The sequence below is a fragment of the Ascaphus truei genome, chromosome 21, assembly GCF_040206685.1.
Source record: "Ascaphus truei isolate aAscTru1 chromosome 21, aAscTru1.hap1, whole genome shotgun sequence".
NCBI classification, from domain to species: domain Eukaryota; kingdom Metazoa; phylum Chordata; class Amphibia; order Anura; family Ascaphidae; genus Ascaphus; species Ascaphus truei.
In genome coordinates this window covers 30,965,868-30,986,162 of record NC_134503.1, presented here as the reverse complement: position 1 = coordinate 30,986,162, position 20,295 = coordinate 30,965,868, and the positions used below count along the sequence as shown (strand labels likewise).

At 42.0% G+C, this 20,295-nt stretch overlaps 1 protein-coding gene across 3 annotated transcripts in view; it reads left to right on the top strand.

The window, feature by feature from the left end:
- Positions 1 to 20,295, top strand: part of CDK5RAP2 (CDK5 regulatory subunit associated protein 2) — a 197,756-nt gene that overhangs the window by 153,926 nt on the left and 23,535 nt on the right. For all 3 annotated transcript variants that reach the window (XM_075579451.1, XM_075579450.1, XM_075579452.1), the window contains 2 exons: positions 14,033 to 14,175; positions 16,559 to 16,792. In XM_075579451.1, coding sequence (XP_075435566.1) covers positions 14,033 to 14,175; positions 16,559 to 16,792 — 377 coding nt within the window. The remainder of the gene's footprint in view (positions 1 to 14,032; positions 14,176 to 16,558; positions 16,793 to 20,295) is intronic.

Sequence of the window (20,295 nt, the reverse complement as noted above, 5' to 3'; positions counted from 1 at the left end):
TATGCCTCACGCATACTGCATTTTTGTAATCTATCACCACCTCTTGTGCTAGCAGGGATTGTCTCAATAGCCTGACACTTGAGACCGCTAGGATTTGTGTTGTGATGTGTGAGGAAGTGGTGGGATACGCTATGGGTGATCAATCCTCTTTTAATGTTATATATGTGTTCATACACTCTCCTTTGATACGTTCTTCCTGTCCTTCCCACATACTGCAGGCCACAAGGACACTGGAGTAGATATATGACATAACACATATGACAGTCAATATGTGACTTGATAGGATATTCCTTTTTAGTGACGTTTGATTTAAAACTTTTTACATTATTACTGTACATACATGCCGTACACTTGGAACACTTAAAAAAACCTTTGTCTATCATAGCTCTATTCTCTTTTTGTTGGATTAGTGGACAGCTTGGGGCGATTCTAGTTTTTAAATTTGATGCCCTAGTGAAAATAATTTGTGGTTTTGGAGGTAAAATTCTTGCTAGAACAGTGTCCCTCATTAGAATCGGCCAATGTTTATTAATTATTTTTTTAATCTTAGGTGCCATGCCATTATATTGCGTAATAAACGGTACCTTCTCTGAAAAACTATTTTTCAAATCTTTTTTCTTATATACAAGAAGATCTTCTCTTCTCAAATTAGTAACCTGATTTATAGCCTCATCCAAAAGATGCTCAGGGTAATTCCTATTAAGAAATTTACACTTCAGGTCCTCAGCCTGAGACTCAAAATCCCTGATATCAGAGCAATTGCGTCTCAGGCTGAGGAACTGACCCCTAGGTATATTCCTGATCCATGATGGATCGTGCGAACTGTCAGCTCTAAGGTAAGTATTTGCCTGTACTGGCTTGAAAAATGTTCTAGTATGAAGAGTGTGATTAGTGACATAAATGTGTAAGTCTAAAAAATCAATGTGCTCTGTGCTGTGATTAAAAGTGAACTGAAGATTTTTGTCATTATTGTTTAAATAAGTGAAGAAGTGTTGTAATTTTGTGTCACCGCCGGACCAGATGAAAAGTACGTCATCTATGTAACGTTTCCAGAGCACCAGGTCTGCCCCATATGGACAGTTGTTCCAAATGGACCCTTCTTCCCAACTGTCCATAAAGAGGTTTGCATAACTTGGGGCAAACCTGGTGCCCATTGCGGTTCCACAAACCTGATTATAAAACTGTGAGTTAAAAGTGAAATAATTATGTGTTAAAATAAACAGAATACTATCAACCAAAAAAATTTTCTTAGCAGATGTCAATAAGTCAGTAGAATCCAGTTTTTGAGACACGGCCCTGCAGCCCATTTGATGATCTATAATAGTATACAGTGACTTAACGTCTGCTGTCACTAACATATAATTTGGCTGCCACTCTAGATCTTGAAGAATTTGAAGAACATGGGTCATGTCTCTCAAATAGGATTTACTCTGAACCACGTGAGGCTGTAAATAATAATCAATGTATTGTGATAAATTAGAAGTTAAAGATGATATACCAGAAATAATAGGTCTACCCGGTGGTGCTGTGAGGTGTTGTGTTGGTCATTAAACCTGCGGACAAGGGGGGAGGTATAGTGGTTATGGATAGATCTTATTATTTAGCTGAGTCCAAAAGATTGTTGGACGACAGGGCCACCTACCTCCCCCTCTGTAACGATCCCCTTGACCAATACAAAAAAGACCTAGAAGCTCTGCTTAGCACTGGCTTGGAAAATAAAGCTATTACTGAGGAGGAGTTAGCCTACTTATCTATACCACATCCACGCACACCTTTATTTTATTTTATACCCAAAATACACAAACACCTCACAGCACCACCGGGTAGACCTATTATTTCTGGTATATCATCTTTAACTTCTAATTTATCACAATACATTGATTATTATTTACAGCCTCACGTGGTTCAGAGTAAATCCTATTTCAGAGACACGACCCATGTTCTTCAAATTCTTCAAGATCTAGAGTGGCAGCCAAATTATATGTTAGTGACAGCAGACGTTAAGTCACTGTATACTATTATAGATCATCAAATGGGCTGCAGGGCCGTGTCTCAAAAACTGGATTCTACTGACTTATTGACATCTGCTAAGAAAAATTTTTTGGTTAATAGTATTCTGTTTATTTTAACACATAATTATTTCACTTTTAACTCACAGTTTTATAATCAGGTTTGTGGAACCGCAATGGGCACCAGGTTTGCCCCAAGTTATGCAAACCTCTTTATGGACAGTTGGGAAGAAGGGTCCATTTGGAACAACTGTCCATATGGGGCAGACCTGGTGCTCTGGAAACGTTACATAGATGACGTACTTTTCATCTGGTCCGGCGGTGACACAAAATTACAACACTTCTTCACTTATTTAAACAATAATGACAAAAATCTTCAGTTCACTTTTAATCACAGCACAGAGCACATTGATTTTTTAGACTTACACATTTATGTCACTAATCACACTCTTCATACTAGAACATTTTTCAAGCCAGTACAGGCAAATACTTACCTTAGAGCTGACAGTTCGCACGATCCATCATGGATCAGGAATATACCTAGGGGTCAGTTCCTCCGCCTGAGACGCAATTGCTCTGATATCAGGGATTTTGAGTCTCAGGCTGAGGACCTGAAGTGTAAATTTCTTAATAGGAATTACCCTGAGCATCTTTTGGATGAGGCTATAAATCAGGTTACTAATTTGGGAAGAGAAGATCTTCTTATATATAAGAAAAAAGATTTGAAAAATAGTTTTTCAGAGAAGGTACCGTTTATTACGCAATATAATGGCATGGCACCTAAGATTAAAAAAATAATTAATAAACATTGGCCGATTCTAATGAGGGACACTGTTCTAGCAAGAATTTTACCTCCAAAACCACAAATTATTTTCACTAGGGCATCAAATTTAAAAACTAGAATCGCCCCAAGCTGTCCACTAATCCAACAAAAAGAGAATAGAGCTATGATAGACAAAGGTTTTTTTTAAGTGTTCCAAGTGTACGGCATGTATGTACAGTAATAATGTAAAAAGTTTTAAATCAAACGTCACTAAAAAGGAATATCCTATCAAGTCACATATTGACTGTCATATGTGTTATGTCATATATCTACTCCAGTGTCCTTGTGGCCTGCAGTATGTGGGAAGGACAGGAAGAACGTATCAAAGGAGAGTGTATGAACACATATACAACATTAAAAGAGGATTGATCACCCATAGCGTATCCCACCACTTCCTCACACATCACAACACAAATCCTAGCGGTCTCAAGTGTCAGGCCATTGAGACAATCCCTGCTAGCACAAGAGGTGGTGATAGATTACAAAAATGCAGTATGCGTGAGGCATACTGGATATATGAGTTAAAAACTTTATCCCCTAGGGGGTTAAATATTGACTTTGAGCTAGGAGTGTTCCTATAAACATCAGGTGAAAGTTTTTTATTCAGCACTTTATCTTTTTATGTTCCCACTATGGTTTTTTAAAAAATATTTTTTACTGTGTACTGACAAATATCATTGGTATAATATACATTGCCAAATAGTCACTATTTTTATTCATTGTTTTTATGTTATGTTAAATGTTGTGTCAGGTTATTTTCATGTATGCAAAGCTGAATCAAATGGCAGTGATTTATTATGCTAAACGGACTACACCCATGATTGCACTGATTGACAGACCAATCGGAGCAAAGTTTGAGGGTATATAAACCAGCATCACTGCCATCACTTCATATCCCCTGAGGAAGTGTGTTTAGACGCACGAAACGCGTAGGGCATTTTTTATCTATATATAGGACATTTGGTGGCTTATATTTACAAGCAGTACAAGCGCTGAGAGCATTCTTCCAACGACTGGGGCAAGGAGGTGCAGATCGCCGTTTCCTGTATCTTCCACTGGAGATTGCCAGGTTCTGACGTCACATCCGGCAACGTCATTTCCGGTCCGCCACGAGGACGGCGTCACTTCCGGTTTTTGCCAGTAGAGAGACGCAGAAGGAATACAAGGCGTCTGAGGCAAGCAGCGGATCCCCCACACGCGGTCACCAGCCCCCATTGGTACTATGCGAATTACCAGCAGCCGTCCTGTGAGTGTTATCTAGGTTTTAACCCACCGGAGCGGTCTGTTAGCCATTTGTCCTTTTTATCATCTAGTTTAATAAATAACTTTTATCATTAGCTTTGCTTAAGTGTTGTTTGTCTAGTTGTGTCTGTTTGTTTTGTCTGTTTATGTCAGCCAGTTGCAATTATGTCTGTATAAATTGTTTAACAGTGTTGCACTAAATATTTCTTTTTTCATTGCATGTTCTACTTCCACTGAATCAAGTCATATCTGAATACCCCAAGATACAGAGACTGTTGATTTCCTTGGAACTGGAACTATTTCTACTGGATATCCAGGATTCCATTATTTTTGGACTCATTAGGCGCCGGTATCTCTTTTGTTTACTGACACACGCACACACACACACACTGACGCCTGATACACGCACACACATACTGACGCCTGACACACGCAAACACACACATTGACGCCTGACACACACTGACGCCTGACGCACACGCATACACACACACACACACACACACACACACACTGACGCCTGACACGCACACACACACACTGACGCCTGACACACGCACACACACTGACGCCTGACACACGCACACACACACGCACTGACGCCTGACACACGCACACACACACTGATGCCAGGCACGCGCACACACACACTGACGCCTGACACACGCACACACACACACACACTGAAGCCTGGCACACGCACACGCACACACACTGACGCCTGGCACACACACACACACACTGATGCCTGACACACACACACACTGACGCCTGACACACGCACACGCACACGCACACACTGACGCCTGACACACGCACACTGACGCCTGACACGCACACACACACACACACACACGACGCCTGACACACGCACACTGACGCCTGACACACGCACACACACACAATGACGCCTGTCACACGCACACACACACACACTGACGCCTGGCACACGCACACACACACTGACGCCTGACACACGCACACTCACACACACACACACTGACGCCTGACACGCACACACACACACTGACGCCTGACACACGCACATACACACTGACGCCTGACACACACGCACACACACACACTGACGCCTGGCACACGCACACACACTCACTGACGCATGACACACGCACACGCACACACACACTGACGCATGACACACGCACACACACATACACACACTGATGCCTGGCACACGCACACACGCACACACACACTGACGCCTGACACATGCACAAGTACACACACACTGATGCCTGACACACACACACACACACACACACACACACACACACACACACACACACACACACACACACTGAAGCCTGACACATGCACACACACTGGCGCCTGACGCACACACACACTGATGCTTGACACACGCACACACACTGACACCTGACACGCGCACACACACACACACTGATGCCTGACACACGCACACTGACGCCTGACACACGCACACACGCTGACGCCTGTCACACGCACACACACACACTGACGCCTGGCACACGCACACACACCGACGCCTGACACACACACACACACACTGACGCCTGGCACACGCGCGCACACACACTGACGCCTGACACACACACACTGACACCTGACACACACACTGACGCCTGACACACACTGACGCCTGACACAAACACACACACTGACGCCTGACACACACTGACGCCTGACACACACTGACGCCTGACACACACTGACGCCTGACACGCGCACACACACACACACACACACACACACACACACACACACACACACACACACACACACACACACACACACACTGTCATCTTCCCGAAACCATACCCCCCGGCCCGTGGAAAAATTGTCTGCCACGAAACCGGTCCCTGGTGCCGAAAAGTTTGGGGACCGCTGCACTAGCACGCCACCGCCACTCTGGGGGGGGGGAGCAGGAGAGAGGGGAGGCAAGCCCACACATACTGACTGAAACACACTGACTGACTGACTGACTCACACACACACACTGACTGACTCTCACACACACTTCCCCCCTCAGTCAGCTCAGCTGCCAAACACACAGGGGGAATCCCAGCTGGCAACAGAGGGGGGGGCGTATTGCTGTGAACTGGGGAGAAAGAGAGGGGGGGAGAGAGTGGAAGGGGGAGCAAGAACATTAAATCCCGGGCAAAGCCGGGTATATCAGCTAGTTATCTAATAAAAGCTCATTTTTAGTCTATTTCATCACCAACTAATTGTGTACGATTTACTAGTGTATAAAGTATACTATTCTATTATAAGTAAACTATGACAATGTGTATGTATAAACACAATAAGATAACTAATGCTTATGAACCATACATAAACCTGCTTTTTTTTTTTTTAGGAACGGGTAGAAAAATTGGCAGTGCACTGCCAGAAGGAACAGAAGGAGGCTCACGGTATGCAGAAGCAAAAATTATTTATTACAGAAAAAAGATGGACCAAATGTCCCCCCTAAGCCGCAGCACATTTCCACCAACGCGTTTCGGGCAGTATGCCCTTTCTCAAGGTGTTGGTGGACTTGTGCTGCAGCTTCGGGGGGACATTTGGTCCATCTTTTTTCTGTAATAAATAATTTTTGCTTCTGCATACCGTGAGCCTCCTTCTGTTCCTTCTGGCAGTGCACTGCCAATTTTTCTACCTGTTCCTGCTGCTTACCTGAGAGATTGCACGCCTATCAATCATCTACTGTTGGATACTCCAGGAGAAGTAAAAGTGAGTGTACTTTATGGGTCGCTGTACCCTGTTTTTCTCCTTTTACTATAATGGGACTTTGGTCTGTACTAATTATGAATGGTGCCGTTGGCATTAGGTTCTAGTCCCCTAACCCTATTAGGGCTAAGTTATGGTATACTCAATACATGAAAGGAGTTTATTCCAGCTGCAGTTTATTACATTACAAGGACTTGTTTTTCTGATGCTCTGGCGTTCTATATACTCCTTTTTTTTTTTTAGGAACTAAATTACAGGACATGTATCCATAATGTCAAATAAAATGGATAACGTCTATATCCTCATTAAATCCTTCAGGTATCATACTATATGCAATCCGAAACCCCCAAAGTTTCTTGAGTAACTAAAGCATTCTGGACATTACCTCCCTTTTATTGAGAACTACTGTAGCTTAAAGTACCGGCGTTGCTTGGGAAATCTAAGAAGCCAGCCTCATTCCTCCCCTCCTCTCACTTACCTCCCCATCTCTCACTCACCTCCCCATCTCTCACTCACCTTCCCTCCTCTCACCCACCTCCCCTTCTCTCCCTTGCTTAGAGAAATTGTAATAACTCATAGGATTACAAATATAAAGTATCCAATTTCCAAACACAGACAAAATCCTGCTCCTCGATCTCAGGAACCATCGTGCAAAATGTGGTTACGATATCTTAAGAGGTGTTCAGATTCATAGCGAACAAACAAACGGCTTTCCAACATATATAGTACAGGTGGATTCTTTTGTCTGTACCTTTTCTTTTGAAACCACTTGAGTCACATTTGTGTCTTTCTTGAAAATGCCACGAAGCCCCGTTTTATGTTTCCGATATGTTCTTGTTTGCTCTATTTCAAATGTCTTTTGGTTTGTCCCACATATTGAAGCGGGCAGCTACATTCTAGAACAGGGGCAGCCAACTACAATCCTCAAGGGCCACCAACAAGTCAGGTTTTAAGGATATCCCGTCGGCACAGGTTACTCAATCAACGTCTTTAGCATGACAGTCACTACATCATGGGGCTTCAGGTGTCAACGATTGAGCCACCTGGGCTGAAGCAGGGATAGTCTTAAAACTTGACCTGTTGGTGGTCCTTGAGAACTGGAGTTGGCCACCCTGGTTTCAGAAGATTTATCACACGTACAGAATTACAGTTGATAACATGTTAAACCCTTTGGGGGCCCAAGAACGTTGGTTCTGCCACCCCAGGGGCCCCATGATGTAGTGACTACACCATGCCCATAGTGTTTTTTTTCTGGTTTGACCGCATGCCATGGAGCGCAGGGCCCGATCAGCCTTGTAGGGAAGCGGAGCAGGGCGACGACTCTTCTGTTTCCACGGAAATGGCTGCTGTCATCACATGACCACACTGTGCCCGTGGCAATCGGGCTGTGACACCTCCAACACTCAAAAGGTTAATGGGATATGATTCTTCAGATACAAGCAATTTAAAAACGTTATTGTTAGGATTCGTACATATACAATATTTCTTACATTGAAAGAACCCCCCTGGTTTAGAATGAAAAACATTTGTATTATCTAAACTTGTAAAAGGTTGTAGTTCACTAGGTGAAATATATATATATATATATATATATATATATATATATATATATATATATATATATATATCATATATATATATATATATATATATATATCTCTATTTATATATATATATATATATATATATATATATTTCACCTAGGCGAGCCAAGATGATATATATATATATATATATATATATATATATATATATATATATATATATATATATAGGTAACAGAGCAGATGGCACACAAATACAGATGAGGACAGGTGCTTAGTCCCATATGGATGAATACAATCAAAGGCTCCTTACCAGGCAGACCAGAGAATCCAGGGAATCCAAAGCAGGCACAGCAAGGAAGAGACAGCACACTTGTTAGCAAAAAGAATTGTATTAGTGAAGCAGGCACTCCCTTGATAAAGGTCCTGTTTTTAGGACCGAAACGTTGGTGTTTTGTGCCTGCTTCACTAATACAATTCTTTTTGCTAACAAGTGTGCTGTCTCTTCCTTGCTGTGCCTGCTTTGGATTCCCTGGATTCTCTGGTCTGCCTGGTAAGGAGCCTTTGATTATATATATATATATATATATCATCTTGGCTCGCCTAGGTGAAATATATATATATATATATATATATATATATATATATATATATATATCTCATATATATATATATATATATATCTCATATATATATATATATATATATATATATATATATATATATCTCATATATATATATATATATCTCATATATATATATATATATATATATATATATCTCATATATATATATATATATATATATATATATATATCTCATATATATATATATATATATCTCATATATATATATATATATATATCTCATATATATATATATATATATATATATATATATATATATATATATCATCTTGGCTCGCCTATATACTATTTTTGGATTATCTGGTAAAATTGAGTTTAAAATAGAATAATTTAATTTCTTTAAATTTGATTAATTTAAATTTAAATTCTTTAGAGTTGTTTCTTATATTTGTTACTCTTTTGAATTTCATTGGCCACCTTATTAAAGAGACAATCCAAGCAGTTGTACTTTTGGTATATTTTCATAGGATTGTAGCAAGTGATCTCCAGAGCTGAACGCCATTAATTTTAGCTCCAGGGACCCCTTTCTCCCAGAGATACTTACCTCCGCAGGGGGACCCCTTTCTCCCAGAGATACTTACCTCCGCAGGTGGACCCCTTTCTCCCAGAGATACTTACCTCCGCAGGGGGCCACTTTCTCCCAGAGATACTTACTTCTGCAGGGGGCCCCTTTCTCCCAGAGATACTTACCTCCGCAGGGGACCCCTTTCTCCCAGAGATACTTCCCTCCGCAGGGGGACCCCTTTCTTCCAGAGATACTTACCTCTGCAGGGGGACCCCTTTCTCCCAGAGATACTTCCCTCCGCAGGGGGACCCCTTTCTCCCAGAGATACTTACCTCTGCAGGGGGACCCCTTTCTCCCAGAGATACTTCCCTCCGCAGGGGGACCCCTTTCTCCCAGAGATACTTACCTCCGCAGGGGGGCCCCTTTCTCCCAGAGATACTTACCTCCGAAGGGGGACACCTTTCTTCCAGAGATACTTCCCTCCGCAGGGGGCCCCTTTCTTCCGGAGATACTAACCTGCGCAGGGGGGCCCCTTTCTTCCGAAGATACTTACCTCCGCAGGGGGGCCCCTTTCTCCCAGAGATACTTACCTCCGCAGGGGGACCCCTTTCTTCCAGAGATACTTCCCTCCGCAGGGGGGCCCCTTTCTTCCGGAGATACTTACCTCCACAGGGGGGCCCCTTTCTTCCGGAGATACTTAACTCCGCAGGGCACCCGTAGCCACTCCGGCTTGCTAGCAGGGATCACGTAATGCCCACTGTTCAAAGCTCCTGTGGTCCAATAGGAAGCTGTGATGTCATCATGGACGGCTTCCTATTGGCACTCCTTCTGGAGGTAAGTATCTCTGGAAGCAGGGGGTCCCTGAATATTGGATTAACTCAGATCTGGAGACCCCTTGCTTTAATCCTATGGTAAAAAATTAAACGCCCGCTTGGATTCCCTCTTTAAAATTTGTAATAAACGGAATTAAAATCTTTGTTCTAATTATTGTTAAAGTTCCTTTTCTAGTATCACTTCTAAAAGTTTATTCCGTTCTAGTTTTTTAGCCCTCGCAAACGCTCCCATCTATTAAATGCAAATCATAACTCCTTTCAACAAATGTATTTTTCAATTTGTTTGACTGTTCAAGAAAATCTTTCTTTACTACAATTTCTTTTGAGGTGCTGAAATTGGCCCTTATGGTATATTTCTGAGCCAATGTTTATAATTACTTTTGGCTTCAATACATCTTTAAGCATCTGTTTATTTAGAAAAAGTTTTTGAAAATATGCGATTGCCTGTCGATTTCAAAATGCAAATCTCGAAAAGCTGTACATTTGGGGTCACTCTTTGATGTAACGGTTAGATTTAAACCATTATTAATGTTTAAAACAGGTATCCAAATGATCGCCCTTCCAAGTAATGATAATACAATCTATAATGCCTTTATAGAAAAGCATATTGTGAATAAAGGGATTATCCTTCCAAACAAATTGGTCTTTCCATCATCCCAGGAATAGGTTCCGCTTATAGTACCCTTTATTTGTAGAAGTAATCATCTCATATAAAGAAATAGTTTTGGTTTAAAGCTGGAACCCAAGCGTACCATTTTTGTTGTTGTCTGTTTTTATTATTATTCATTTAATTACTACTAGATGCTTTTTGAAGATCTCTCTTTACTACTGTATAAAACGTGTCTATTAAACTTCCTTTGGACACTAGGATAACATTTGGATTTTGATCTATGATCTGTGTGATAACAATTTGAAACAAAATCCATATTCTTTATATTATAAGCAAAATTTCTTCTATCTATTTTTAAAAGGTTGAGTTAAATTTCTAATAACTGTGTGCGTGTGTCACCCAAACCCATGGATCGGAGTAGGAGGCAGCACATTGAAGGTACGTCATCAAAACATGTATTGAACAAAAAAAGACCAAGTTTGTCATATTATAGGACCTTCATCCAGGTGGTGTCTGATGAAGGTCCTATTATATGACCGAAACGTTGGATTTGTGTGCAATACACCATGTTTTGATCACTTATCTGTGATGTGCTGCCTCTGATCCGTGGGTTTAGGTGAAGTATATGTTTATTTGATTCATATAATGCGCGCAGTAAGCCTTCTATATGCTAATGTTTCTGATGGGTGTGCCTGCTGTATTTACCTTTTGGTGTGTGTGTGTGTGTGTGTGTGTGTGTGTGTGTGTGTGTGTGTATGTATTATATGATATATATATATATATATATATATATATATATATATATATATATATATATATATATATAATACTGAGTTAAGTTATGGTGAGTAAAAAAAGTGACAAAAACCCTCCACAGGAAAGCAAATATGCAAATATAGCTGTATGCTCATCTGCATGTCTTAGGCAGGTCTGCAACCCCGCCTTTCCCCATTATCACCCAGCATACAGCACTTCCACTGCAGCAAGGGATTCTGGGATCCCATTAGCCTCTCTTGCATTCCCAGTAAAATCAACCCCACACTGATGAGACCCATCAAGGTCGAAACAGCTGTCTGTGGGTGGTTTTCTGGGTATGCACCTTAACCCTGGCTGTGCTCAAAGCTGTGACCATGCAGCAAGCTTAAGCCTATAGGGAACCATGTTAAAAATGGTTATTGAGGCAAAAAGTGACACTGTGTGCTCATTTGCATGTCATTTCCCAGAATCCCTTGCTGCAGTGGAAGTGCTGTATGCTGGGTGATAATGGGGAAAGGCGGGGTTGCAGACCTGCCTAAGACATGCAGATGAGCATACAGCTATATTTGCATATATATATATATATATATATATATATATATATATATATATATATATATATATATATATATATATATATATATATATATATATTACAGACAAAGAATAGACTGCGCTCCTCAGGTGTAAGCTCAGACCAAATCCCAATTGGTTATATTAAGTGAATATAGCAAAGGTGATTGGCAAAGGTGGTGCAACAATATTATGGATGATTGATTCACACTGATAAAAAATACATACAATATGTTATAATAAAATGCTGAGTGCCAATGTTTAAAAAGCTGCTGTAAACACAAATATATGCCAATACCAATATAAAAAAGGTAAATGTCGGTGGTAAAGACTACTGCACAAATGAATCCCTCCTGGATGATATTCAATGGATGACAATTGAAAAAAATGTATATATAAAAAAAGACACTGAATGTGTCAAAAAATGAAAAAATAAAAATGGAAAAAAAAAACATATATATAAATAATAAAAATATATCAACCAAACCAAGGGTCCATGCTAGGTTCTGGCTGCTCTCATCAAGGACCAACGAACTCCCAGAAATCTGTGAACAACAAAAAAGAAAGCGCCCGATCCTAGTGCAGCATGAAAAAGTACAATTTAATAAAAATGAATAAAACCAACAAATGTGAACTCACAAACAACGGATAAATAAAAGCATATATTGAGTATACTCAATCGCCAACCGCCCACGATGTGCCTTGGATGGCGCGCCCTCTCTCCGTCTGCACTCTCTCAGCTCTTCCGAACCGACATCCAGCAGGGGATACAGGATCAGGGGATGAAATCACCTAGTGTGAAGAAACGCGTAGGGAGGAGCGTTATCTAGCTGCTGTCACACTGTGATACAACATTTACTCCATCATCACTGCCCACCTTAACACGGACTGCCTTTGGGAGTGCAGAGAGATTTTTTCTCAGAGCCCCCGCATCGCGGGGTCACAAACTGATCTCCTATCCGGAATACACTAACCTTGTGGAGGACTTCCGGTTTACACTGTGGTGAGCCTGTTCCTGTATCCCCTGCTGGATGTCGGTTCGGAAGAGCTGAGAGAGTGCAGACGGAGAGAGGGCGCGCCATCCAAGGCACATCGTGGGCGGTTGGCGATTGAGTATACTCAATATATGCTTTTATTTATCCGTTGTTTGTGAGTTCACATTTGTTGGTTTTATTCATTTTTATTAAATTGTACTTTTTCATGCTGCACTAGGATCGGGCGCTTTCTTTTTTGTTGTTCATATATATATATATATATATATATATATATATATATATATATATATATATATATATATATATATATATATATATATATATATATATATACACAAATACAACTGTATGCTCATCTGCATGTCTTAGGCAGGTCTGCAACCCCACCTTTCCCCATTATCACCCAGCATACAGCACTTCCACTGCAGCAAGGGATTCTGGGAAATGACATGCAAATGAGCACACAGTGTCACTTTTTGCCTCAAAAAACATTTTTAACATGGTTCCCTATAGGCTTAAGCTTGCTGCATGGTCACAGCTTTGAGCACAGCCAGGGTTAAGGTGCATACCCAGAAAACCACCCACAGACAGCTGTTTCGACCTTGATGGGTCTCATCAGTGTGGGGTTTATATATATATATATATATATAGTGTGTGTGTGTGTGTATATACATACACTCAAAGGACAGGCACTCAAAATATGTGACACATGTTATGACTAATATCGATATTTAAATAAAAATAAAACTATATTCTTTTTGTTTTCAGACAACAAAGTGAATTGACTTTACAACAACATCAGCTTTCAGAACACGATCAGCTGCTTCGATCGCTTCGAATAGAACTTAAGGTTTATGAGCATTTGAATGAAAAAGTTAAAAGAAAGACTGGTATTAAAGCTACTCAACCAGGTGATTTCTATTCCATGTTTTACAGATAGATGCCTGGTTTGTATTTGAGGGAGAAAAGGGCCAATCAATTTCAGGGGTGTCTATCTCCAGGCCACCCCTACCTACAGTAGATTCTACCTTCTGGAAGGGTCAGGCAGTCTTGGGACCAAAGTGTACTAATGCCAGTGACATGTTCAAGGGTTTATATCTGCATGATATCTATTTTACCCAGATCTGACTCATACTGTAAGTAGGTTTAAATCATATTTCAAAGTTAGTTTGTAAACATGGTGACTTGTGAGAGGTGTGATTTCCTCTGACTTCTCCCCTTTTTTCTGATGTTACTGTGTGTTCAACAACAGATTGCACAGCAAAGCCCCCTATCTCTCCATTATATTTATTGGCTTTTTGATGAGAACAGGGTGGGCTAAGGGTAAAGAAAACTCTTGCCTAACAAACACGTCCCATGCAGAGGCCAGTAAAAACTTCTATTTGTTGTTACAGTAATGTCTAAAAGAATGATGGCCGCTATTTGCATGGTTAGATTTGTTTAGGGAAGGTCATTTAAATGTTTTACAAAAGGATTGTTTCTGCCTGGCTTTATGGGACAGCACCTTCAAACATGTGAGTGCCATGAGTTCATTTTGGACCTAGGGAAAGACTGCACATAAACAATAAAACTAATGCCTCGCTCAACCTGTGTATATCTATTCTACAATGTAATGAGACAGTGCTACTTTAGGGTTCAGATAAACCATATACAAGGAAAGCAATCCTAATTATAATGTACCCGGTGCCGACCAATCGGCAAAGAGATGCTTTGCTGAGCCAATCGGAGGCCGTGGTCTCACCCTGGCCGGGGCCTCAGGGAGAGGGAAAGATGAACTGGCCAATAGGGAGTGAGACAACGGAACTAGGACCGAGGCACCGCTCCCTTGTTTCAGCTTCATACCTCCCGCAGGGTGAGACGCCTCACTTGCGGGGAGACAACAACACTGCGGCTTTGCAGTATGGACTCTGCGTCTCACCCAGCATTTGAGCACCTCTCGGCTCACAACTCCCCTTTGTCCCACAACCCTGCACCTGGCCCAATACAATGGACAGTCCTTGGATTAATTGTATGCTGGCCTCACTAAGTGAATTACAGGCCCAACATACCGTCAATCCTACAGAAAACAGTGAATCACAAACATCAAATAAACTGTCCCTACAGATGGCTACCAGAGAGAACCCATATTAAGTGCGGGCAGGCATTTTGTCGGTAGTAAGATGGACATTTTAACAAAATACCTGGTCACCACCTTGACATTTAGGGGCAACCAGCGGGGCTAACCTTTAATATACTGAGCCAGGCTTTCCCTACCGTCAGTCTTATTTATCCATAAGGAAGAGGTTCTCGCCTAAGGCTTGTTTTACAGTTGGTGCGTGCGCGACAGCTCTTGCACGTGAAGCACACTTTTTGTGTGTATAGACTTCAGTGCTCTGAGCGACAGATGGGCGTGGCTATGACACGCACGGGTGGGCGTGGCCATTACGTCACACCCTGATTGGGGACCCTGGAGGGAGAAATAGCGGCTAAACCGGTAACCATCTCAAAGATTTATTTATGCAAAATGCTGGCTATTATGTCCAATACTGAATAAATTAGCAGTATCTCTTGGCTAGGCATACTGACCAAACGTTACTGACAATATTACCGCTCTGACAACAAAAATGAAATTGTGAAAAGGAAGTTTTTTCCAGAAATATTTATATAGACTTTATCTAGCAGTGCTGCTTTCAATGTTGTTTGTGTGTTGCACATTTTTCTACCCCCAAACAGAATGAGGTACTTCAAATAGTCACTGCAATTGCCTGGAGCGCTTTTAATATATGAAAAGCTTTTCTGCAAAAGACAAAAAATTCACACATGCACACGTTATACTCGTACACATAATATACATATACCCTGATTGGGTAATACAGTGTGACGTCGAGCGGTAGCAGCAAGAGAAGTCTCTATTCAGAGTCTTTCCACCGATCTGCCGGCTCAATGCTCAACTACCGTGCGTGCGCGGCCGAACTATATAAAGTCAGGCTTCAACACGGCGGAGCAAGGGCGCACACTATATTACGGGCCTACGAGTGCACAATAATTAGGATTGCTTTTCTTTCTTGGCACTATCACAGAAGCTCTGGGTAAGCGTCATAATACATTGTTTTCCGGTGACTATAGACAGCCTCTTTACCTGGGCCCTGGAAAGTTGGTGAGTGAAGGTGGGGTCTGCAGTTGTCGATCAACAGGGGTGAAGGGGTTACCGAGCCTGTCTGGGAGGGGAGAAAGGGGGTATGGACAGCCGACCCCAGTAGTCAGCCCCCCCCCCCCAAAATATTTAAATTACTTTTTATTCCTCTAATTGTTTAGATGCTGAAAAGAACACAGCAGGTCAACGGTCAAAAGATAAGCTAAACTCTCTTGATTTAAGTGAACTCCTGGCTGAAATCCAGCGTTTGCGTGTGCAGCTTGAACGGAGCATCAAAGTGAGCCACGCTTTGCACCAGAAACTGAAGGATCAGCTCTCAAGAGAACCACAGGAAAATATATCCGTGAAATGTTACTTAAAAGGCAATTCCACCCAGCACATAGAAAGATACAGAAGTATGTACTTCCGCATTGAAATCCACGGGGCACTCTGTGCTAGGACCAAAGCCTACTAATGGCAGGGACATGTTTTATAGGCTGCATCTGGGTGTCTGGTCTGACACCTACAAGTATTTTTAAATCATTTCTGAAAGTTGGCTTATAAACCTGGTGAGCTGAGATTCGGATTTAATTTCCTCTGGCTGCCCCCTTTTGTCTGATGTCACTGTATTCATAAAGAGATTGCATAGGCATACCCTATTGTCCCCCTCTCTTTCTCCTCCTCTCTTCTCCCCCCCTCCTCTCTTCACTCCCCCCATCTTCTTCCCCCGTCCTCCTACTCTTTCCTCCGTCCTCCTCTTCCCTCCGCCCTCCTCCTCTTTCCTCCGTCCTCCTACTCTTTCCTCCGTCGTCCTCCTCTTCCCTCCGTCCTCCTCCTCTTTCCTCCGTCCTCCTCTTCCCTCCGTCCTCCTCCTCTTCCCTCCGTCCTCCTCTTTCCTCCGTCCTCCTCTTCCCTCCGTCCTCCTCCTCTCCCCTTCCACCCCTCCTCTCTTCCCTTATCTCTCTTCCCCCCATCTCCCTCCCCTCATCTCCTCTCTTCCCCCCATCTCCTCCTCTCTTCACCCAATCTCCTCCTCTCTTCCCCCCCATCTCCTCCTCCCCTCTTCCCCCCATCTCCTCCTCTTCTCCCCCCATCTCCTCCTCCTCTCCTCCTCCTCTCTTCCCCCCATCTCCTCCTCCTCTCTTCCCCCCCATCTCCTCCTCCTCTCTTCCCCTCCATCTCCTCCTCCTCTCTTCCCCTCCATCTCCTCCTCCTCTCTTCCCCTCCATCTCCTCCTCCTCTCTTCCCCTCCATCTCCTCCTCCTCACTTCTCCCCATCTCCTCTCCTCCTCCTCTCCTCCTCCTCTCCTCCCCCCCATCTCCTCCTCCTCTCTTCCCCCATTTCTTCTCTCTTTTCCCCCCTCCTCCTCTTTCCCCCCCCCCCCACCCCATCTCTCTTTGCCACCCTCAACGCATATTGTTGACAACAAAACAAACTTTAGCAAGAAAGCTACAACAAAGTTGCAAAGAACAAAGTGAATTTTGGGGGAGTGAGAATCTATCAAATGAAAGATACATTAGATACAACCTAGAAATATATATAAAAAAAAGGCAAACTAGGCACAAAAAATGTCACATTGGCAGAACTAGTCATAAATGTGATAACGTGATTGGTGAAAAAAACTGGCGCTAATTAAGTGCTAGTGATCACTTAAATTACAGTGAATATATATAGCTCATAAATAGTGATATCAAAGAAAATCGTGACTCAAATAGTGCAAAGGTGAAAGTATAATATAAGTTGCAACCCCCTGCTCAGACCCTCTGGAAGGGACTGTCTTGACTGGTCCCAGAAGATCAAACGATATTTTCTCAACCCAGGGGGAGCATGTGGGAGAAAACACAACAAGAAAACACACTAAGTGCAGACTGGAATGTACAGGTGTGAGATGATTGTGATGCTTGGCCTCTAAGTGCTGCCTACTCACAGGATGTAGGTAGGATATGTATAGTGGCGTGATCAGTAGAATCTGGTGGGTCCCTCTGAGTAAACACAGGAGGTGGCTGGAACTGGGGTATCATTAGCAGGTGTACATGGAAAGATAAAAACAGACCTCCATGGTGCAGATCAATGGTATACAAAAAACTTTATGAAAGGATATAAAATGTGCACTCACAATATTTAAAAGCAAAATAAGCGTTTTTCACTATATAAGTGATGGGAGGGTAGGGATGGTTGCCTCAGCTCACCGCACCGCCGATATCCTGGATAGTTCTCCTCCGCAGGCTCCCTGCTACACCCAGGCAGTGTGGGGATCTCCAGCTGCGGTCTCTCCGGTGCGTCGCGTCACTTCCGGTCTGCACGATCAGCTCCGTCGCGTCACTTCCGGTTCGGCGGTTGATTGGCAGTTCGCGGGCACCAATCCTCTCACCTCCTGGGCGGGTCCACTCTACGCGTTTCGCCAATGGAATGGCTGGCTTCGTCAGGAGTATGGACCCCCCCCTTCCAGTGTTGCTTTATAAACCCTATACAATTGCTAGTTTAATTAACCTCTGCAGTACTGGTATAAAGTCTATAGACATGGTTAGATGTATTCACAAATTCATGCTAAAAAACGGGGTCAGAGTGGGGAGATTTGAAATACCTCTCCAGTCAATTGATAATCCTTTTGATTAATTAATAAGTAAATTTAGGCTGTAGGTAGTGGGGGGAGAAAAACGAATAAACAAAAAGTGGCAAAAATGTATGGGCTAAAAAATAAGCTTAATAAAAGATCTATAAAGAATCTATAAAAATACTATAAAAATACAATTCATTATAATAAAGTTCAGTAAAGTAGGTAAATTGAGTAATGAGGATGTGAATACATCCCTAAAACCATGCTCCAGCATGGTTCTTAGTTAAAGGGACAGTGCAGTAGCAGCATGTACATCACTAAAATTCATGTTAGGTACTATTAGTTTTTATATAATATTTCCAAAAAGACTTTAATCTATTCTGAACTAGACCTTATGGACAGACTCCTCTTACATGACACTCAAAAAGGAATATATAATATACTAACAAAGTCTAAACCTATAAACGACGCATATGGAAACGGAGGTTCCTGATTAACCTATGGAGGGCGGAGATGAATAGAGAGGAAAGGAATCCATATTAGAATACATGTGACAATCACAAATGCTATAATAACGTATACGATTATGGCAGTGTAAACAATGACAATATAAGGAAAGAGACAGTCCTTAAAAACATATAAAAAAAAAAAAAATATATATAAAAAAAAACATATAAAACCACTAAAATTAATGCAAGGATTTTATTTTAGAGAGGCTTTTTATTTCAGGAAGGGGGCCACATCTATCTCCATGTTTAATCCTCTGGGATGGAGTGATCTCAATTTGTGTATCCAAAAGGACTCTCTTTTGATAAGCTCTGTATTCCTATCTCCTCCACGCCAGTGTTGTTTAACGAATTCTATTGGCATGTACGTTAGTCCCTTGGGATCCCCCTGATGTTTTTCTGAGAAATGATTAGGAACACTATGAGTGACTAACTGCCTGTTAATGCTGCTAAGGTGTTCTAGTACCCTTGTTCTGACTGGTCTTTCTGTTTTCCCCACGTACTGCAACCCGCATGGGCACTCCAGGACATAGATTACGTGGTCTGTCCTGCATGTCAAACATGATTCTATCTGGAAAACTTCTTTTGTCACATTTGAACAGAACTCGTTTCTTTTATCTGATTTGAATTCGCATGCCCTGCATTTGTTGCAGCCAAAAAAACCTTTTCCCGTTTGAAGCCAGCTATCAGGATTTGTGTCACTTTTTTTCTTCAATGCACTTGGGGCCAATCTGTTTTTGAGGTTGTTTGCCTTTCTGAAGATAATGTTCGGTTTCTCAGGAATGGCCTCACCCAGAATCGGGTCATTTCTGAGAATGTCCCAGTGCTTGTTAATAATGTTCCTTATGACTTTCG